The sequence below is a fragment of the Ceratotherium simum genome, chromosome X, assembly GCF_057802395.1.
Source record: "Ceratotherium simum simum isolate JZ-2026a chromosome X, ASM5780239v1, whole genome shotgun sequence".
In the NCBI taxonomy this organism is placed as follows: Eukaryota; Metazoa; Chordata; class Mammalia; order Perissodactyla; family Rhinocerotidae; genus Ceratotherium; species Ceratotherium simum.
The window spans coordinates 4,092,313-4,114,096 of record NC_141940.1 but is presented as its reverse complement, the minus strand read 5'-3'; the positions used below and the strand labels follow the sequence as shown (position 1 = coordinate 4,114,096).

The 21,784-nt window shown below is 55.0% G+C and overlaps 2 protein-coding genes and 2 long non-coding RNA genes across 11 annotated transcripts; 1 reads left to right on the top strand and 3 right to left on the bottom strand.

Moving 5' to 3' along the window:
* Positions 1–4,762: 4,762 nt before the first annotated feature.
* On the bottom strand, positions 4,763–6,609 carry LOC147911716 (uncharacterized). Its single transcript, XR_015550378.1, has 2 exons — positions 5,442–6,609; positions 4,763–5,044 (listed from the first exon to the last, which is right to left on the bottom strand). It is a non-coding gene; the product is annotated as an uncharacterized LOC147911716 (long non-coding RNA).
* A 50-nt stretch (positions 6,610–6,659) lies between these two features.
* Positions 6,660–8,591, bottom strand: LOC147911715 (uncharacterized). Of its 3 annotated transcripts, none has more exons than XR_015550379.1 (3): positions 8,494–8,591; positions 6,832–6,900; positions 6,660–6,720 (listed from the first exon to the last, which is right to left on the bottom strand). It is a non-coding gene; the product is annotated as an uncharacterized LOC147911715 (long non-coding RNA). The 3 variants fall into 3 exon arrangements; XR_015550380.1 differs by having other exon boundaries at positions 6,691–6,720; positions 6,842–6,900; XR_015550381.1 differs by having other exon boundaries at positions 6,695–6,720; positions 6,837–6,900.
* Positions 8,429–14,097, top strand: LOC101399886 (protein EOLA1). 6 transcript variants are annotated; one of them, XM_087426592.1, is made up of 5 exons: positions 8,429–8,558; positions 9,595–9,647; positions 11,923–11,976; positions 12,109–12,391; positions 13,228–14,097. In XM_087426592.1, exons 4-5 carry the CDS (start codon positions 12,139–12,141, stop codon positions 13,449–13,451), a joined length of 477 nt encoding a protein of 158 aa, XP_087282718.1. In that variant the 5' UTR covers positions 8,429–8,558; positions 9,595–9,647; positions 11,923–11,976; positions 12,109–12,138; the 3' UTR covers positions 13,452–14,097. The 6 variants fall into 6 exon arrangements, with proteins under 6 accessions (XP_087282718.1, XP_087282716.1, XP_087282717.1 ...); XM_087426590.1 differs by having other exon boundaries at positions 11,853–11,976; XM_087426593.1 differs by lacking the exon at positions 8,429–8,558 and adding an exon at positions 8,996–9,071.
* Positions 14,098–14,751: 654 nt separating this feature from the next.
* Positions 14,752–16,244, bottom strand: LOC101398922 (heat shock transcription factor, X-linked member 3-like). Its single transcript, XM_004443196.3, has 2 exons — positions 15,753–16,244; positions 14,752–15,342 (listed from the first exon to the last, which is right to left on the bottom strand). The coding sequence occupies exons 1-2, from the start codon at positions 16,242–16,244 to the stop codon at positions 14,752–14,754; spliced, it is 1,083 nt and encodes a 360-aa protein (XP_004443253.3).
* Between the last annotated feature and the right edge of the window lie 5,540 nt (positions 16,245–21,784).

The following is a 21,784-nucleotide window of genomic DNA, read 5'->3' as shown; positions in this document are numbered from 1 at the left end:
TGGTCTGGTCTGCTCAGCCCTGTGCTGTGAGGGTAATCACCGTATGTCCCACAGGCAACCAGGGTACATGGAAGGTCTCTGAGGCACAGAAGCAGGGGTGGGCAGGCAAAAGAGAGCTTCTAGATCACAGGCTGGCCGAGAACCCTATCTTGCTCAGGGAGAACGTTTACTTTGCAATTCAGGGGCCAGATTAATCCTAACGATAAAACTACTGGCTACCAAAATGGAGCAAGTGCGACCTGTGTGCCACGGCCTGAAGGACCAGGCATATGTCCCAGCACTGCTGGGTGTGGGTTCTACTACACTCATTTCACATGAGGAGAAAATGGAGGTGAGCTAAGGTCACCCGACTTGTCAGTGACAAAGACTGACCCGGACAGGACTCCAGCCCAGCCCCCTCACCTAGCCCCTGTGCTCAGTACTGATTTGGTGAGGGACACAGGGCACGAACGTGTCACCGTTACAACGAAGCTCCCCTGCACCGAGCACTTGCTACGTGCCAGGCCCTGTGCTGACTGCTTCAGCTCTGAGGTCACCTGGCCTCGCCTAACCACATTGCCTCCTTCGAGGTCACTCAAGTCAGTTGCTAGATATGATGAGATCTCCACTCAGACTCCTCGAGGTGAGGGGAAAAAAATCCTTCAAGAAAAAAATGGTGACAACGAATGAGAATGAGACAATGAAGGCCCTTCCTTGGAAGCTGCTTTCAGGCCCCTTTCCATCCTGTCCAAAGTTAATCCACAGGCTTCTCCGGGACAGAGGGGGCCGCAGAGCAGAGTTCCTGGTGCAGGCTGTGGCACAGCGCCCCTTCAGCTCATCTCCTCCAGCTACGTTTCCCACCTGGGGCTTGTGAAGAGCCTGCTAGGAAAGCAGCAAGTGGGCAAGCCTGACGCTGCCAAGCTTCCTGTGTCATGGCCTACATCTCAAAATCAGACACTCCTAAATCACACAACACCCCAGCATTGTGTGAGAGGGCCCAGGCTTTGTGTGACGGCCCTGGGAAACTGCACTGCTCGGGATTTCCTGAAACAAGACTGTGGGCAGATCTGCGGTGGTACAAATGACTAGCGTACACACACGCTTGCTAAGGGCCCTTCCTATTTTTAGCTCTACGTTCATCCCATTTCCACCATGGAAGACTCTGGTTGCTACCAAGTGAGATTTCACAACCTGGTGCAGTTGGTTTGGCAGGAGGTGGGGTATCCAGCCATCCAGGTTGACCTGGGGCAGGGCCTCAGTCCTGCCTGTCCCAGGAAGGGCATCCCTGCTGGCTGCAGGCTGGAGGACACACCTCCAGCAACTCTGGCCCTCTGTTAGTCCTCAGTGAATGCTGGCTCTTACTAGTCTTGCTATCACACGTGCACAATGTCTCATCCAGAAGCCCTGGGGCCAGGTGAGTTTCAGAATTCAGAAAGGCGACAGAGGGCACAGACCACACATCAGTAACACCCCTGCAGGGTCTAGTGAAGGCATTGGCACATCTGCAGTGAAACATGACTATGAATGCCAAGTGGGATGAGGACAACTCAGCATTCTACCAAGAGCTTCTGGTCATCCATTTTTGGTTTTCCCACCAAAAGACTTTAGGTCAAGCTTATGAAAACACCTTTGGTTGCCAGAACTCTGTGGGTGATGGAACTGTGGATAGCAGATCATGGACCCGTATTCCTGGAGGCAGCAGGCTGACATGGACTCCCACACAGATCAGGGAAGAGGCTCCTAGCTTTATGGATTCCTGGGGTAGCTGAGAAAGCTCCCAATTCTCAAACCCTGTCAGTTTGAGTGGGTTCACATTGACTCCCCATTGGCCCCCCGGGGCCATCTATACATCTTTGGTCAAAATCCAAGCATGGCACCTGAATCCCCAACCAGGCCACATCCTCTAGGACCTTTGGGACTGGGGGCCAATGGTGTCACTGCTCTTCCTCTTTCTTTCCAAGCTGGAGGCTTTTCACTGTCTGCGCATTTCCCTTCTGCAGTCTTCAAGGCACAGGCCAGCACCCCTACACTCTTTCCTACCTACCAAAGCCTTCTCGGGGAAACAGAGATGCCTCTTCGGCCACTACTAGCAATAGAGTGCTTTATGGTTTACGGATCGCTCTCACATGAATCACCTCATGTCATCCTTACCTCCATGAGCTACACTGAAAAATATTATTACTCCTCAGGGGGAGATTTTTACATCATGCCCATCTTTCAGATGAGGAAACCAAGGCTCAGGGAGGTAAAGTGATCTGACTCACACCCCCAGCAGTGGTGGCACCAGGGATCAATCTCAAGTTTGCAACCACAGAACAAAGCTTGTGCTTTCTGCCTCACTGCCCCTGTGGAGGATAGGAGCCTGATGGTGCCAGCTTGGGGGTGCTCCACAACACGTCTGCTCCTGCCACGAACCTTCTCCCAGTTGCCTGAACGTATCTGGCCCTTTCAGGGGACCCTTCCCCCATTTCCCACGTAAGGAGACCCTTTTTACCCTCAAGACCCTGCTCAAAGGGCCCTTGTCTCTGAAGCCTTATGCAGCACCTTGCCCTGAGTCAGAGGTTCCTTCCTCTTCACGTTTTCCTAAGCCCATTCGGCCTCGATGCAGACTCCATGGTTTGCAGGTCTGCCTGGAAGATGCCCCTACCAGCCCTGAGTGATGCAGAGGTGTGTACCTGCGTACCTGCACCGTCAAGGGACCTCTTACAGGACGGGTGTCTGCTGACAAATCTTCTTTGCCTTATGCTGTTTTGTACCCAGATCTGCCCTCTCCCATCAGGCTGCACTTGCAGCGATGCTAACAGACGCCCAGTTATCAAATGCCCCGGAAGCACGTCCCCTTCCTAACCCAGCAGTCATCTGATGCACAAGAGACCAAAGCACCTCCCACCAGGCCCGCCAGGGTGGAGCGCATTTGCGCCCGTGCAATAGGCAGCCCGTGCACCCTATGTGTGCTAGTCAGCACACGCCATCCCTGGGGCACCAATTCTGGGTGTTGATTCACCTGTTCTTTCAACATGGATTGCAAGGCCTCGTGCACAGTGAGGTCCTGACCACCCCGCCGACTGCGGGTCCTCTAATGCCGATCCCTGCTCTGCAGCTCCCTGATGGGCTGGGAAGGACTGTCAGCTCGGCATCACAGGCTGAAGGGACACCCTGCCCAACCCTGCTTTGCCCTGCTCCTGTCGTGGGTGTCAGTCCCCAGGCAGCGTTTGGCACTCCTCACTCCCTCTCAGGATCAGCTTCCTGAAGGATTCAACCTGAGACGGTTGGTTCTGGCGTGGTCCAAAAAGCAGGCAGTAAGATGGGGTCTTGGTGCAGGACTGTTCATCACCCGCCCCACTGGTAATGAGGGCCCCATCCCAGCGCGTAGGTGGTGTGCAGACAGCCCAGCTGCTAGAACGCTCCTGTTAGAACTCTTCCTTGGGCCAGCAGATGGAGAGGAACTTCCTGGCAGGTGAGAAGATCCAGGCGTGTGGCACATATGGGAAGGACAACTCTAAGGACAATGGGAATGGATGGGGGTGACCTTTTTGCTTTGATGACCTGCAAGGGGATGAGAAGCCCGGGGTGATTAACAGACTGAAAACTAAGGGGGAGCCCCAGGGTCTCCTCAGTAGCTTACAAAGTGGCCCCTATCGCAGGCAGTGGACGACGGTCAAACTCAGGATTTGGTAGACGTGGTTGAACTTCAAAAACAGTTGAACATTCAACCCAGGCAGCCCTGTCAGGCCAATGTCAGAAGCCCCATGGGAAAATCTGCATCCCTGACATAAGGGACAGGGACATCTGAGAGAGGGCCCTGGAAGATCTAGACTCCCCAGACATCTCTGAAACTTCCGAGCCTGCGGCAGCGGCCCACCCTTCCCATAAAGAGCTAGTGTCTCCACCCCATCCCCGAGGAAGCACAAAATTGCACGCCTTTCCCCACGGGTGCCCGCCGTCTCAGGAGGTACGGGGAGCAACTGTCCCAGTTTGCTGTGGGTTGCAGTGCTAAAACCAGGAGAGTCCCACGAAAACCAGGAAGATGTGGTCGGCTTCCTGCCAGGCCCCCAACCAGAGTGAGGTCACCACACAACACAGGCAGAATGTGCCAGGCTTCGTAATGGACGGAAATGAACACCACCCCCTGGCCAAGGAACCGCAGTAGAAGACCTGGAGTGGCACTGAACGGCCAGAATCCAGGGGCTCAGGATGATGGACACCACTGACAAGGAGGCCTGACCCATCGAGTGGTGGAGGTGGTCAACAGCACACAACCTCCCTGGGGGCACAACGGATGGGCAACCGACCAAGGTACAACCTAAAATGGACACTTGAAAGAGCAAGAACAGATGGCAGGCAGCTGAGCGCAGCCACCCCAACAGACAAGTCATGATCCCTTGCCCAGGTTCTGCCCCTGAGCCAGGTTTTGGACCTGGAACTGTGGATTAGGGAGGTGGCCAGGACCGCAAGGGGAAGGACACTGCAGCGCCATGGCAAGTAGACACTGGAATGACCCCCTAGCCCTTCCCAAAGGGACCTCTGGCTATGCACTGGGTGACTGAACGCTGGGAAACAGGATTACCAGGCAGTTGAAGGCTGTTGGACACAGCGTCCAACTTGACATTGACATTGGAGACTCCATAAACTCGGTCTCTGCGTCCGCTTCAGGGGGACCCCCTGAGCTGGAGTTTCTGACCAGAGATGTCATTGGGTCCAAGGTATGCTGGGCCATGCCCGAGAATTTGTCAGTTGGTCTTGAGCGGGGAGAGCCTGGAACCCAATACACTCCAGAACAAGGTACAGAGCTTAGTGAGACACCTTCTGAGGAACCTCTCAGAACATGGGATAATACTTAACGTTAAATGAGAAAACATAAGACAGAATGCTCATACAGCATGAACTGAACTGAGTAAAGAGAAAACACAGGAAAAGAACCAGGGGAATAGGTCCAAATTGTGAGCGTTTATGCCTCCGTGTAGCGCCTCATGAGTGCCCTTTGTCCTGATTCTTCAGATACTTTCTGTACTTGCCAAAGTCGCCACTGAGCATGCAGATACTCAAGAGTTGGCTGAGGGGGTCTCTGCAACACAGCACATTAGTCCACTCATTCAAGCCCCCATCACCATGGCCACGGATGGCAACACGTGCTCCAGATCCCCACTCTCATAAACAAATAAGCTGGACCGCGACGCCGCTCGGCCACAGCATGACGTTTGGACGCCTCCCTCAAGCTGTGGGGGCCTGGTGCGTGGGTCATTGCTTATTTACTCAGAGACTGAGGAAAGTAAAGAAGACGTAGACTGAAGAGCTCAGGAGAGACAGAAACATGGAAATGAGCGTCTCCCCGCCCCCCAGTTAAAGGTGCTTTATTGGCTTGTGATATGAATGCAAGTGAGGAGGGTTTCCGGAAGTCCACAGAAACTCCCAAGGTTCCAACTCTGCTGGGCCACATTCTGTGTGCAGGCACCACAACTAACCAGTGGCGTCAAAGTAGCCCGCCCACGTCTGCAGGTTCCTTGTGGTGCAGCTTCTTCCTGTGGACTTGGAGTGTCACTAAGACAAAAGCAGAAATAACTACAGTTCACAGGTTGAACCACTGGATCTGGGCCATGTTGAGAGAGACATGGACAGCTAGAGCTGCCCGGTGGACAGAAAGGAAGGGGGTCAGGGGAGTGTGCCTGTTGGAAACAGGCCACGTGAGGGTCGGGAGGTAAAATGGGAGACTGGGGCAGAAGAAACAAGGTTCGCTGTCTTCCTGTAGCTGCATGGCTGCCCCAGGGCTTCTCTTCAGTAACACCAGGGCACGGAACTAAAGCCAAGCAGTGACAGAGGGAATTACAGAGATGAGAAGGAGCCCTTTCTCAGGGGCAGAGTGCTAGATGCAAGGGCACCTCCTATTCGGACCGCTTATCCCAGGTGGCGGCCTGGGGGTGGATGGCAGCCTCCAGTGGGAGGGGGCGGTGGGACACTCCCTGACCTCTGGGATCACTTACAGTTCGAGAGCCTAGGTGAATACTGAGTCCAAAGCAGGCCTGAAAAGAGAGGAGGAGTCTGAAACGCAAACAACCAAGGGGGGATTACCATCCAGTCTTCAAAATCAGCTCCCACAACTCTGAACCAAAAAGACCAGCAGCTCAACAGCAAGATGGGCAGAAGGTATTTCAGAGAGGAGGAAACCGGACCTGCTGAGAAGTGTATGAGGGAAACTGGGAGTCTGGGTCAAGCCGGTCCCAGACCGGTGGTGCCACAAAACATGCAGCAGGAGCAAACTGTAATGTTCTCTGGGCCTCAAAGTCAGAGAAGCACATGGGGTGCGGGAGGTAGCATTCTCCGTGGTGCAGTTTGCACCTCTCGACAAGTGAGGAGAACAGAACAGGTGACAGGCTCAGAGGAGGGGTCAGGTGTGGAGAAATCACACTGAGCAGAAAGGATGGGCTGGGCAGGAGAACATCTGGGCCACAGAGAGGGTGTGCAGCACCAGGGTGGTGAGTGCTGAGAGGCCCGGTGGTGGCAAGTGCCCAGGGCACAGCTGGAGCTGGGGGGGCTGGATGGACAGAGGTCACTGGAGGGGTGAAGGATAAGAAACTGCCAAGGCAAGTGCTCAGACAGGCCATCGGGGGCAGGGGGTTCTGCAGGGTGCTGCCCAGGGGGACGAGAAAGGAGGCCGACTCTGAGCAGGTCCTGTGGGCTCAAGAGGAGGCGACGTCCTGGGGATACGGTCACCGCAAAAGCAGTGGTAGACATGGCAAGGACTTCCTGAAAGGAAGACAGGGTGCGTTATGCGGACGGAGGCACGGGCTGGGGAAGGAAGCAGACCCCCTGCAGCCCTGAGGCCTAAATCCCAGGAAGGGACCCTCTGCTCCTCACCTCACCTCACCTCACGGCCAGCATTCCCGTTTCCTGGAGCTTCCACAAGGAGAGCGGAGGTGCAGCTCACTGAAAGAGAAAGCAGTCCTCTGTAGATTCCACATTTACTAAGTAACTACCGTGTCCTGGGCACCCGGCGTACACAAATCAGTAAGACCCAGTCCTTGCCTTCAAGGAACTCAGCGTTCCATGGGGCCAGAGACTCTTGGAGAGCAGTTACAACCATGGGAGACAGGATCCCAGGGAAGGAAGGGAGGGAGGGAGGGAGGGAGGGAGGGAGGGAGGTCCAGAGTGCTACCAGAACTCAGGGACCAGAGTGCCTGCCACCAGGGGTGGGGCGGAGAAGGGGATGTTCAAGTTGTGCCTGGAAGGAGGACAGGAGTCTGCCAGGACAAGAGGAGGCGGGCATTCCAGCCCGCGGGAACCGCACGTGCCAAGGCTGGGAGTCCTGGCAGAGCACGTGCACTCAGGTTGCAGGGGCTCCCCAGCACAGTGACCCAATGTGTTGGGCGACAAGGGGGGAGAGAGCTGGGGCCAGCAGAAGGCCCTCCCAGGACCCTGAGGGGTTTGGGCTTAAACAGGAGAGGGCTGGGCAGGGTCCTCTGGAGGGGGTTGATGAGGGCAGATGCGCCCTTCAGGAACGGGACTGGTGGCCTGTGGAGCACCCACTGGAAGAGGAAAGACAGCAGGCGTCCAGGCCGGTGGGGAGGCTCAGGGACTAGCAGGGGCCCCACACTATGAGGCCGGAACTCAGGAAGTAGCAGTGGGGTCAGGAAGAGGAGCATTTATTCTGATCAGGCGTTTGGGATGCAAGGACCCAGGACTTGGTCATCAAGTCAAAGCCTAGTGAGGGCGCAGGGATCTCGAGGAGCCCAGAGGCCTCCACTCAGACCCCTGAGCCCCTAACTGAGTGGTCCAAGATAGGAGACAGCTCTGACAGGAAAGCAGGCTTTGTGGGGGACACGTCAGGTCTGAGGAGCAGCAGGAAAGAGGGGGGATGTTCCTTCTCACCTGCAAAGGCCATACCAAGTCCGCCCCTCAGGACCCCACTGGCACTCCCAGGGTGGCTTGGAGGAAGGAGACCCTAACACTCTGGCCGCAAGACTCAGCCTAGAGGCCCCGCCCTCTCCTCGCCTCCGCGTCTCCCGGGGTCCATTCAGAGGGTCAGCTTAGGTCGACCTTGGACTCCTGCCTACGGGTGCAGCGCGCACCGGGCGCCAAAGTCACAGGAGTCAAAAGGGCACTGCCTGGCCTCCGCCACCGAGCCAGCCTAGCCCACCCACCACGCGGCGCCCACGGCCCAAAGCTCCATCCCTGCCAGCCCCGCCCAGCTCCTCCCTGCCCCGCCCCCGCCCTTTCTCACACCTCGGCCTCCTCCTCGCCAGCGTTCCCCCAGCTCCTCCCCCGCAGCTCTTTCTCCCAGCTCTGTCCCATAGGTCTTCCCCAGCTCCTCCTCACTCACCTTTCGCCCAGCTCCTCCCCCAGCTCTTTCTCACAGCTCCTCGCCCAGCTCCGCCTTCACTTCCCATAGCTCCTCCTCCCTCAGCTCTTTCCCACAGGTCTGGCCCCCCTACTGCTCCCTCAGCGCCACCCAGCCCCGCCCCCAAGCTCCACGTGCCCCGCCCCTCCCTCTCCGTCCAGTTCCTTTTCCCCAATCCCGACCTGCTCCGGGCAGCTGGTCTCGAGCTCCGGACTTGGCCCGGTCGTCCCTCGGGGCTCAGGGCCCGGTGAGTCCATCAACGTCTCCTACTGGCCAGGGCCTGCGTGCGTTTGTGCGTGTCTACGTCATTGCGTGTCTCCGTCACGAGCTGGCTGCGTGCTGCGTGCTGCGTGCTGCGTGCGTACATACGTGTTGCGAGCCAGTGTACGCCTCAAAAAAGGGGCGTCAGCGTCTGAGCCAGGGCGGCGCGGTAGAAGAGCGTCGGCGCCTGTCACCTGTCGGCGGCCCTGGGTCTCCAGTTCCCGGGCGGCACCGGTGGCGGCGGCAGCGGCGCAGCCACCACGCGGGCCGGGCGCTCTGTCCTCTGACCGCGGCGCACGTCGTCTCCTCGCCTGGGCGTGGGAGGCGGTCGTCCCACCGCTGGCGGCCTTGGCAGGCCACGGGGAGGCGGAGGATTGTCTTGCCCAGTGGCCTCAGCCGGGTCGGCCCAGCGCGCCCGAGACTCGCTTGGCCGGTGGGGCCGGGAGCCGTGAGACCCGCACCGCCCGAAAGCATCCAGGACTCAGCCCTCCGCGGGACGGTACCGCTGGGCTGGGGTTTCCCGGGCCGTGGGGCTGGGAGCACGCGCAGGGCACCCGAGGCCGCACTTCCCTGTCCCTTCCTCCTGCCACCTTCCCACGCCCGCCATCCTCTACGTGCGTGTGGACCGGCAACGTGCATCTGTGCTAGAAACGCGAGTGTGCTGGTCCCCCTGCACCGCTAGGTCCGCCCTCATGCCTGCCCTCCCGCTTGGCCCTTCGGCTGTGACCTCACCCAGGCCACGGGGTCTGCTGGGCTGTCAGAACATGTCCCACTCCCATGAAGCGGTTTTCTGTGCTGCCGCTGGGGCATTATGTGGTCCTGGACCCAGCAAGGGGAGGAGAGACCCACTGCCGTGGTGAGCAGAACCAAACCAAGAGTGAGCTGTTTCCCTCCTGTTGGACCCTCCTCGGTCCCGCTGGCCTCCAGTCCCTGCTGAGTAGAAGACTGTTCTGCCATGTTAGCCTACGTTGCTGTCTCCTACCTGATGACCTTGTCTCATTATCCTTCTTGTCCTTGTGCAGGTGAAGAAGCTGAGACAAGAGGAACAGCCTTTCCTCCTCAGGCCACCAAGCAGGTACTCTCTGCCTCATGAGGCAGGAGGGCACTCAGCCCCCTTCGTGTTTTTACAGTTACCTCAGTTCTCTCTAGGGATTCCACCCGCGCAGTTCAGGTCTCCTTGTTGTGATTTTGTCCTGCTGCTGAGAAAAGGGCCAAGACACCAAGTGGCAGAAACTAGGCAAACCTGCAGTCCAGTCATCGACCCCAGGAGAAGAAATAGAAATGGCCAGGCCACAGGGGGACGGCCAGCTTCCCTCGTAAATAATCCAATCCCAATGAATAGGGCGACCCTTTGTCACCCATCAGGTTCGCAAAGCTTAAGCAGAAAGGTGGTGGTCAGTGCTGACAGGTGTGTGAGGAAATGGCACCCTTGCCTGCGGTTGGTGGAGTGTGCCCAGGTGAGCCTCCGTGGAAGGTGTCTTGCTGGTGCATATCAGCATCTCCGATGTGTGTGCTGCGTGATCCAGGCCTCCTCCTAAATGTGTCTTCAGTCGGCGACTGTTTGTGGTAATGTTCTTTACAGTGGCAGAAAGTGCAAAGCGGTCTGTGACTCGCCATCAGTAGGAGAAGAGTCAGTAAATTGCAGGGCAGCCAACAATGGGATCCCATACAGGCAGTGACAAATAGGATAGATGAAGATGTGCAGACATGAAAGGATGTGGCTGATCTGCCGTTAATGGAGAAATCGTTCTCCACCCTGTGGAGATGTCCAGGAAAGAGCGTACACCTCTGTATTAGTTTGCCAGGGTGGTCGCATCAAGGTATCACAGACCGGGTGGCTTAAACAACAGAAATTTATCGTCTCACAGTTCTGAAGGCCAGAAGTCCAAAATCAAGGTGTCGGCCGAGTCTGGCTCTTCTGAGGAGTGTGAGAGAGAATGTGGGCTGTCCTTGTCCCTGACTTCTGGTGGTTTGCTGGCAATCTTTGGCATCCCTCCTTCTGCCTTCAGCTTCACATGGTGTTCTTCTGCGTGCATGTCTCTTTAAATTTCCCCTTTTTGTAAGAACACCAGTCATATTGGATGAGGGTCCACTCTAATGAGCTCATTTTAATTTGATTACCTCTGTGAAGACCTTTTCTCCAAATAAGGTCACATTCTGAGGTACTGGGGACTGAGACTTCAACACATGAAATCGGGGGGGACACAATGCAACCGATAGCAACCTACAGAGGCCCTGTGGTAGGAAGGAACTTGGAATTTTTCAGGGATGGAAGGACAGCCTTCGTGGCTGCAGGGTGGTGAGTAAAGGGGAGAGGAGAGCAGACAGCTGGGCGTGGGGTGGCAGATCACGCGGGGCCTGGCAGGCCCTGGTGAGAAGTGTGAATCTGTTCTGGTTGGGGAAGGAAGCCCCTGAAAGTTACTGGGCTAGGTGCCCTAGGTGCCTTGTCCCCTGTCCTCACAGCCACGTGGAGACTGAGGCTCCCTGTGGTGCCATGACCCAGCTGAGATTCGGGCCCGGGACCCTACTCCTCCCAGTGCACAGCTCTGTCCTCCAGCGAGAAGGAGGGACCCCTTCAAGGTACAAGGAAAGGAGGCAAGGACAGGGGTTGCATGCAGTCAGGTCGGCTGTTATTGTGTGCCGTCTTTTCATTTCTCAATGCCCTCTTCTCAGCTGTAGAGTGGGGTGACAGTAGCACTGCCCCATACCTGGTTACCTGAGGATTGAATTCTATGATCCGTCATGGATCGTGCCCGTCCCAGGGCCTGGCATGGAGGCGGTGCGTGCACATCGCTACCAATTGTTCCTACTCTCGTTATTCGTTTCTCTAGGCTCTTGGCGTCTGCTGACAGTAGAGACTAGTGGTGCAGGAAGGGGTTGAAGGAGGATAGCACCCAAAGGGGTCAGGAGGAGACACCCGACGGGGCCATCTGAGATCAAGGGCATTCCCAGGGCCCAGCTGAGATTGGATACTGAGGATTTCTGCTTAGCAGCCCTGCGCTAGGGGCTGGTGAGGTCTGGAACCCACAGTGCCTTGGTGGTGGCAGTGCCAGGAAGCTGAGAGTGCTGGGGTGGGTGAGGGTGGCAGGAGAAGAAGCAAAGCCCAGGACTGACCCTGGCTGTGGTGGGAGAGGGCTAGAGCCAGCCCACTGCACTGTGAAGCCAAGGGGCCCTCCCTCCCTCCTCTGTGCTGCTCTGGGGTTCAGTGATCTGTTGTAGAACTGATCACGTGCTGTCCTGGCTGTGACGTTCTCTGGGGGTCCCCACCCTCCTCCGTGAGCTCCCCAAAGACTCCATCTGATGGGCGGGTCATCCGAGTCAGCAACCCCTTCTGTCGGCCCTATCCGCAGACTGCCTGGTGATTGGAAGAAGGAGCCAACACTCTCTACTCCCCCACCGTCCAGGTCACTGGGGGTTCAGGGCACCTGGGCAGGGGGGACGGGTGGGACGTTGGGGAGAGGTCAGGCCCACGGGCCATGAGCTTGGAGTGCTGGTGCGTGATGTTTATTGACATTCATTGTTCTTTGTTTCCACAGGCCACCGGAGGCAAGAGGAGCCCTGGGGAGATGAAGTTCAGCTGCCTCTCCTTCCGGCAGCCGTATGCAGGTTTTGTCTTAAATGGGGTCAAGACCCTGGAGACGCGTTGGCGTCCCCTGCTGAGCAGCCACCGCAACTGTACCATCGCCATTCACATTGCTCACAGGGACTGGGAAGATGCCGCCTGGAGGGAGCTGCTGGTGGAGAGGCTGGGGCGGACCCCCGCTCAGATTCAGGCCTTGCTCTGGGAAGGGGAAAAGTATGGCCGTGGAGTAATTGCTGGCAAGTGATGCGGTGCCGAGCACTGCTCAGACACCTCCCAGGGCTGCCCCCAGGATCTTGCTCAGGAGTTTTGTGGCTTGTTTTCTTTTGAACTGCTGGGTGTGTGGGCTGTGTGGTTTCTTTAAACAACACACGTTCAGAGGGGCTGCAAGGGGCCCTGGCCTGGGGGTCGGTGGGCTGAGGTTCCACGACCTGGGGTGAAGTGCTTCTCCGTTTGGGCCTCAGTTCCCGTGTGTGATCTGAGAGGCAGGGACGGGTCCGAATCTGCGTGTGGTGTTTGCCCGTGTGTGTGTGCTTGCGTGTGCATGCGTGTGGCAGAGACCATGAGAGGCAGCAGAGCATGCAGAGGGGGTCGGGGTGGCCTCTAGACTCAGGCTGCCTGCCTCGCATCACGTGTGTGTCCCACCCCCAGTGCCTGCCGCATACTGCACAAGTCCCCTAACCCCTCAATGGTTGAGGTCTCACATCAGCTCCTGTCGCCTGGTGAAGTGCTTGGGGACCCAATGGCCTGTAGGTTCCCTGCAGCGTCCGGGGCCCTTGTGATCTCTACCTGCTGCCCTCAGCAGTCTGACTGCGACCTGCCCATTATTTTGGTGGGGTTATTGAGGACAAGGCCCTCTCCTCCTCATTGTCCCTCCCTTGGCCTCGCCCGGAATGCCGTGGACAGAGTTTGGCATGTCAGAATTGCTCACTCTGAGAGACCCAGCTCACTCCGTGTCCATTGGGTGACATCATCTTAGTCTCTAGTGGTTGTAACTTTGAAACCATGTTCTCTCACAGGCAGGCCTTGGTTTATGCAAGAGAAGATAACTCTGTGCTTCTCTCTTTGTGCACAGGGCTCGTTGACATTGGGGAAACTTTGCAGTGCCCAGAGGACTTAGCTCCTGATGAGGTTGTGGAACTGGAAAGTCAAGCTGTACTGACCAACCTGAAGCAGAAGTTCCTGACTGTGCTTTCAAACCCCAGGTGGTTACTGGAGCCCATACCCAGGAAAGGCGGAAGGGATATCTTCCAGGTAGACATCCCAGAGCACCTGATCCCCTTGGGGAAGGAGGCCTGATGAACGTGGGCTCCTCAGAGGAAGGTTACTGAGAAACCAGCTAAGTGGTAACCCATCAACTTGCCATCATACTGCGGACGTGGAAATCAGGTTCGATGTCGATTGGCACCACGGTGGAGGGCGCTACCCACCATGTGCTGTGCGTGTAAACAGATTTCTCCACTCGGATGCAGGGACGGGGAAGCGGGACTTTGCTTGCAAGATGCCTCTCTCGGCTCAGGAACAGTCTCAAGGACTTTGACCTTCAGGAAAAAGGGAAAGCTGCCAGTAAATGTCTTGGCCTTGCCACTAATTTTGGTCCAGCTGATTTCTGGATTCTACGAAGAAATATCTTTTAAGAGAAGTCGTTAGTGTTCTCCCCTCTCTTTGTTCTGGTCGAACTCAGAATGTTTGAAAAAACATCCAGGGGACGTTGTGTGAAGGCTGGGAGCGGGCGCTGAAAGATCGCTCGAGAGTGACCAGCCCAGGATGGCCTCATTCCTGATGAAGAGGACATCAGACTTGGACAAAGAGCAGCTGCGTGTCCTTGCAAATGACTGTTGCTCTGTTGTCAAGTGTGCCGTGGCTCACGGAGCATGCGTGTTAGACATGTCACACAGCTACTTCATGTCCTTCCTGTCTAAATACAGCTCTCTTGGATGAGTGATAGGTAGTGTTGTTTATTTTGTGGGAAATCTTTCTTTTGGCCATTTCTTAGCAAGGTTTCTAGTGGTTGTTACCTGTGAGGATGACAGGCTTTCCCCCAGGCATTGACTGGAATTACCTGTCTCTTCTGAGTCAGACTGCAGTGGTTGGACATCCCCGGGCAAGTGGGGTGGCCCCGCTATTAGGTGGACCTCTTTGGAAGGCCCCTGGCTCTTGGGCCAGAGACGTCCAGCTCCTGATCAGAAACTTCCTAGTATCATAGGGCAACCCGTGAGGAAAGACCCTCCTGTTTCAAGACACATGCATAGTGTAAGGCGATACCCCCAAGGTCAAGAGCCAGGCTGTTCTGTCTCCTGACCTCCAGGCAAGGCTCAGGGAACCAGGTCTTCCTGGGCCTGCCTCAATACTCCCTAGCCAGATCCTCGGCTGAGTGTGTGAAAATGCTGCTTCTTCAAGTGAAGGAGGACAACAGGGACCAAAACCTGTTTGGGGCCGGGATTTCCCGCCTCCTCAGGCTTATCTGATGAGGTGTGTGTAGTATCGAAAGTTAGGAAGAACACCGACTCACAATTCTCATTAGATTGTTTATTCCCATGGAGTTTTGCATCTTGGTTATAAAACGGTGATGTTTATCTGTCACCACTGACCTGTGAGCTTAGGGACCTGGATTGTCCTTGCACTGCTCACAGAGTGCACATTTGTGATCTGAGGAGCCTTCCTGCTCCTCGTCCTCGTCAGGGGCCTCGTATGCGGACATGACTGAAAGGGCAGCCAGCAGGATGAAATAACAGGTGTTGTACAAGGACATCACAAAATCGTAATCTGAGTAATCTGGGGGGCTGGCGGGTGGTTCCCCCATGCCGTCCCTTCTGGTAGTAGCTAGGGGCACAAACATATCATTCCTGGACGGGCCCTCCCCACTTGGGCTGCCTGGCTCACTTGGGTGATGGTTTCCCATGGCACGTCTGGCTACACAGGTCACAGAACAGATACCAGAGCACGTGAACCACCAGCTGCCACTGGGTCCCTGAGCATTGGGGGCTTCCTTCTGGGCCTTTTTGTTGGTTTCTTTGGTGGGTTCATTGCGATGGATTCTTGGGGAGTGCATCGTAGCTTCTACCTGATTCTTTCTCTTGGGAGTTGTTGCACTGGTCCCTGGGCAGGCGATAATTCTCAGGTCTCCTCTTCTCCGAATGTTCTCAATGAGGAGAGGCTTGTGTCTCTGAAAGTTGGGGTTTCGGTAGATCTGAAAGAAAATCAATCCTGTTAGTCATTCTGGGAGCAAATATTCACTGCCCCCCCCAATCATAATGGTCTTGTTTTCCTATGGAGAAAAGATATTTTTAAATTGCTGTCAAGTTTCCTTATGCCCTAGAGCCTAAGCTCACTAGACATACGTAATGCATAGGTTAAGGTGTTAATCTCTCTCCTTGACATTAACTGACCTCTCAGAGTCTTTAGTCATACCTAGAGATTATCTCTAAGGAGGTTGTAGTTTCATAGGAACATCTGTACTTTCTCATCTTTCGATAATGTCTCACGTGAAAAAAGTTATCCTCAGAAATTAAACCCTTTCAGTGTATCATTCATCTTGGTCTACTAGGAAGATATTCGAGTGACAGAGAAGATAGGAAAGGGAAGGACTTTCTACTTTACCATGATTCTCTTGTTCCCTGGAGAGTGAGCCGAAGAGTCGTCTGGACGTATTTTGCTGAATCCGTGGAGATTCAGTTGGCGGATAAAAGTCTTCAAGCTGTCTGTTTCAAAAATTCTCGCTGCACCTCTCCGGTTAAGAATCTCCCTCTGGAAAAGATCTTCTTCAATGATCATGGTGTCTCCGTCGTCATTCCAGCGCACAGACGTGAAGGCGCTGTCCTCTGCTAACATCCAAAGCTTTCTGGGGAAGGAGAGCCCGAGAAGATCGTTTTCTTCCACGTGGGCTGTGCCTTGGTGTGGATCCTGTGGTTGTCGGTCATCTTGGGGGCCTGGATCTTGGCTCATGGCTTGGTCAATGTGGTTCTCCAAAATCTCCCTTGAGTCCAAATTTGGAACTAGGGATGAATTAGATGGGACCCCTATTGCTGACTCTCCATTACCTGATGGGGCCAGCTCGACTTGATCTATCTGGTCAGTACTCTGACTAGCCATGGAGCTAGTCTAGGTCAGGAGCACGTTCTACCCAAGACCTTATCACTGAACTCGCGAGTCAGAAATGCCTTCAGTCAGAGCGGGGACGCACAGTAAAGACTGTCCACAAAATTCTAGAGTCTCGGTAGTTGGGCAACCAGCTGCTTAAGTCATCATTCTCTTCGGTTGTAACGTGATGTCACAAGGGTGGCTCACAGCTGGTCTGGAGAGGGAGCCCTGGCCAAGTGTGGGGGAGGGGAGGGGTGTGGGGTCCCAGCTTCTCTCTTTTCTAAAAGTAAAGAAACTTAGGGTTAGAGTTCCCAGAAAAGGCTCCCATCTGCTGCCAGGCACGTTATTTCATGGGGCCAGGCCTTGGATGGGTTAAGAAACCATGATCCTATCTCCACTCCAACCCGTAAAGACGGAGAGGTGGGCCTGTTGCTGAGCTCTCTGATTTGCTCAAGGACCAGGCCCTGGTTCGTCCTAGCTTGGATCCCACCAAGACTAGGTGGGTCAGATGGGCCCCTGGGAGACTGCGCCTCCCAGAAGAGGGTGGTCCCTAGCAGGCTGATTGGCCTAGTCTAGGTTGGTTTCCCCCTCCCTTTCTGCTTTGGTCTCTTCCAGCTACTCCTGCTGGTTGGTTGGTCCTGCCCAGGTGGGCCCAAACAAAGAGTCCTGTTTTCTTGCCCCTGGGTCAAGTTGTCCCCAGAGTAGGGCTGTGCTGGAGCACAGTGGAAGTGCTTCTTAGGTTCCCGAAACTCTGTCACCCAAAGCACCAGCGTGTGAGTGGGTGGCCACATCTTCCACTCTGCATGGGAGTGAGTCTCCTCTTGAGCTCTGCTTGTCCCCAAATCTCATCCTTCTCCAGATCACAACAGAATTGTCTCCAGTTTCCATTTCTTCCCCATAGAAACTCTTCTCGTTGCCCAGGATGAGCTCACTTTGGGAACACCTGTATTTGCCCTTTTCAAATCACCTTCCCCAGATGCTCGGATTCAGCCTCCCTTGAGACTGCCTCTAAAGCCCTATTTCCTTTCTTCAATAGAGTGGTTTGAGTTCTTCTCTCCCAGATTTCTGGCTTCCCACTTCCAAGTTGGATCTCCTTTGGTACTTTCCCTTTTGATGACTTGATTTGGGGGGCCCAGCATCTATTCTGTTCTGTTGAGACAGCATTTCACTGACCCACTCCCATGAGCCAGCCTTGCTCTCCTTGCCCCAGGCTCACCCCTACTCCCCAGCCGTGTGTCACTCCACTGCCGTTATCTGGATGGTAGGTCCATTGAATAATTTTGTTTGCACTTGGCTTAGACGCTTTTCAAAGGGCCTACTTTACATAGACTCACTCCCAATGAACGTTCCTACTCGTTTAGCTAGACGTGTGTAAAAGAGGTCAACATGAAGATACCTCTCAATGTGTATTTGAAAATAGATGAGAGTCTGGGTGTAGAATGGGACAAAACCCAAATGAAAGTCATGCTCACCGTAGATGAGAGGATACGACAGTGATTTTGGTGAATACGTGTTCTCTAGCCTTTCTGGACAACTTTGTTCTTAATATTCACTCCACATAGGGGGATAGACTGGTATTGTGGGAAGGCCCTGCCTGCAAGGATCGTAGGTCCTTGTCCCGGCTCTGCCACTAAGTAGGGTCGTTTGCCCTCTCTGAGGGTCAATCCTTTGTTTCTAAAAGGAGAGTGCCAAGAGAGTTTGAAAGAGAATCTCCCAAGATGCCTTTCAGTCTAGGGACTGTAACCCTTAAGGGAGCCCCTAGGTCTAGATTTGGGCTTGGTCTGTGGTCTTCGTGCATCTAAACAGGTTTCCAAAGTGTTCATTCGTGATGTCAGTTTATCCTGTAGGGACATCCCGTCAGAGTCTAAGAATTTCAAATGGAGGCCATTGGTGGCTTCTCAGAAGAGAGCTCCTAGAGTCTCTGGATGAACAGCCAGCTTCGTTCAGTTGCACACCACAGTGTTTTTGCTTCAGTGAGCTCTTTAAAGACTGAAAATGAAATTTCCCTGTGGCCTGTGCTAGCTCGTGAACTCTGCCGATGACTTATACAAAGGGACTGGGCCATTGGTGGGAGAGGAGAAAATGACGCGGGAAACCACAGCCTGGCATTCTGCAGAGAGCAGGTGTTTCCTTGATGTGCTTTAGGCACTCTTACCTCCTGAGTCTTCTGTAGGACCGTTAGCTTGTCTCCTTTGTTTCAGGAGTCACCGAATTTCCACTGGGGTTAAGAATCTAGGACACGAGGCTCATCTTGTCCTCTGAAAATGAAACATTCACAGTGCTGACTTCAGTCTAGTTGATGAAAGGCACTGTGGAGATGGCCTCCCTCGACAAAGCCTTCTCAGTCCCGGAATTTCAACCCTGGGCCCTGTGGCCACCAGTCCGACGGTCTTTATTAGGTACCTACCACGCTCAAGCCTCTTGGAGAGAAATGATTGGTTGGCTCTTCAGTGCTCCAGAGGCCCCAGAGATGACTCGTAAGTGTTGCAGCCTTATGGACCAAATCCCCAGAGTCAGGTGACTTGAGCAGAGCACAGTTGATTGGGCTCCGAGGACAGCCACCTCGGAGGGAAAGTGATTTCAGTCTGGACTGGCTGCGGCTTCTGCACAGCCTGCAGCCATGGAGAAAGTGCATAGTTCTGGGCTATGGGGCCCAAGGCCTGGGGCAGCCAAGGGGCAACCCTGGTTGTGTGGCCTTTTGTGCCTCCCCCTCCTTCCTGGCCCCCTTCGCGCCCTGGGTCCCGGTGGAAGCTGCCTCTTTACTGGTCTCCCTCCCCCTCGGGCACCAGCTGTGCCCCAGCAGTTGGTTTACATTGCACCTGAGGGGTCTGTCTCAGCCATGGCTCAGACACAGGCCCTCGTGACATCCGAAGCCTGCCCTTTCCAGCCCCCCAGCCACTGTGCTCCTCTTACCCACTCCGGCATCTGCCAGCCCAGAGGCCTTCCAGCTGCTTTCACTCACCATCTGCTGGGCTCCAGCCCCATTGGGCCCCTGGCGCTAAACTCTGACACGCTGGGAGCTTCCTTCAGGAATGGTGCTCATGCTGCCCCCTCATATGGCAATGCCCTTCTCAGTCCAGAGGCCACTCAGCCTTTCGGGGTCCCCCTCCAAGGCTACCTCTTCAGTAAGTCCTTTCTCCCATCCCAGGTCTCCCTCACAGCTCCTTCTCTGGGGCTCCCACAGCCCAGCACCCATGTCCAGTCCCAGTTGGGTTGCTCCTGCCCCCTGTGAGGTTGTGTGGGTGTGTGTCTCCCTCCAGACTAGGAAGGAGGACCCTGAGGATGGCAGAGACCATGATGTGAACCCAGTCCCCGGTATACATGTTGGAATGAAGGAAGTTCTGTGTCACCAGGACCTGGGTGGGGTTTAGTGTCCTTGAAAGCAGCTCTGCCTTGTAACAGCGACCATAGGAGCAGATGTGGAGGGCTCCTGCATCACTGGCTGTGGGAGTGCTCTGAGGGTCTGTGCCATTTGCTCTTCAGCACAGTCCCTGGGCAGGTTCCAGGAAAGACCCAAGCCTGGGCCATAGCAGGTGGAGTCACGGGCCCAGGTTCCACCCTGAGGAAGAAGTAGAGCCAGGATGGGGCCCACAGCCTCACCCCCAGACGGGGGCCTTCTGTGTGCCGTGAAGCCACCTGCACACTGCAGGACAAGCAGCAAAGGAGAGTCTTTCTTGTTTGGTGGTGTCTCATTTTGTAGTTGTCCAAGGCTAAGGGCATGCTGGTGATCATGTCCTAAGAGGCTAAAAATGGCACGGGGGCCATTGGGTGAAATGCGCCTTTCTAAAGGAGCCACGTGCAAGCTTTGTTAGCAGCCTGCTTCCTCCCCTTGCCTTAGACAGGGAGGCCTGGATTCTAGGAATTTCCACTAGCCTTATTCTCCTTTACGGACATTATCCCGGTACGAATTGTGGCGTTCAAGTCAGTCTCAATCAATCTCTCTGGTGTAAACTCTTTGAGGATTGGAAACAGAACAAGCCTCCTGATGATTTTTGCCTATTGGCGACCCTGGAAAAAGGAAGACCACTTGGGAAAGAGAGGCAGTCTCCAGATGGAGATAGACTTGTAGAGATTTAAAAAGCAGTGTTCAGGTTGTATTATACTGACGAGCCAAAGAGGAGTGACCTGTGTGTATGGGCCCCTGTTGGCTTAAAAACCTGCCGGCACCCACCTCAAATTTTCACATATCCAATTGTTTCACACAGTGCTCATACTAGCAGATTTTTGGCCTTTTAGAACCTGCCTGCTTCGCATATCCCACCAAACCTCAACCCACATCTGCTAAGAATAGATAAGATAGAGCCTTGTGGCTCTAAGACCCCAGGCCACTGCCCCGAACTGCTGAGCAACATCCCTTAGACACATGGGCCCCCTCTCTGATGCCTCTCTCCCAGCAGCTCCCTTGCCTTCCTCCCGTAGTCCAATCGGACTGCTGTAACAAAAGACCACAGACTGGGTGGCATATAGAGAACAGAAATTTGTTTCTCAACGTTCTGGAGACTGGAAGTCCAAGGTGCCAGCATGGTGGGCTGAGGGCCCTCCTCCGGGTTCCTAGCCACCACTTTCTCGCTGTGTCCTCACACAGTGGAAGGGGCTGGGAATCTCTCTGGGGCCTCTTTTAGAAGGTGATTCCCATCCATGGGTGCTCCACCTTCCTGACTTAAGCAACTCCCAAAGGCCCCAAGTTGCAATGCCTTTGTCTTTGGGGTTTAGGGTTTCAACTTATGCATTTGGGGGGACACATTAGTTCGACCATAGTGCTCCCCTTCTGAGACTGCCCTCCTGACCCATAAACCCCGGGACAATCGCATGCTTTGAGGGAGTCTCCTCTATTGCAACCCTGTTGGGGCACCACCCAGTAAAGCTTGTGGTGTGTTGCTGCCTCCCCTGGTCATCTCTTCTTCCTGGATCAGCCCCCAATCCCTCCAACCCCCTACAGTTGGCTAATGAGCTCTTGTGAAATCACATGTCTGACCCCTAGAGGCTGACGATTATCCGACCTGAGGTGCATGTTTTTCAGGGGTCGATTGGGAGGGACTCTAAGGCTGACAAGGCAAAAAGGGCTTAGGAAAGCGTTGCTTGTCACTCGGACTTGGACCGCTGCCGTCTGTCCTTGCAGCGTCTCGGCTTTCCTGCTGCTGCAGAAAAGCCACTGACTTTTTGTGGACCCCAGACTCACAAATCCTAATGGACTGGCTTTAACTCTAAGCTAAAACCTGAAACTGTCCACGATGGTCTAATTCAGCCTCAGCGTGAGCTGTGCTGAATGGAGAGCAGGCCAAGCTCAATGAACAGGTCTTGGACTCTGGGACTGTTGCAGATTTGGGGCACCCCTCTGTGGGGTCCGAATCTGTCATAGCATCTTGGGTGCTGTCCTGCACCATCTGGGTCTTTTGCAGATGCCCGCAATGAAGGGCTTGATATGGGATGGGGCCAAGTGAGATGGAGCTGCCCATGGGCACTGCTTTTCTGAGGCGGATGGTTGCATTCCTAACTTGGCATGCCTGTGAAAGTTGTACATCGGGGGAGGGCCCATCGCAGGGACTGGGAGC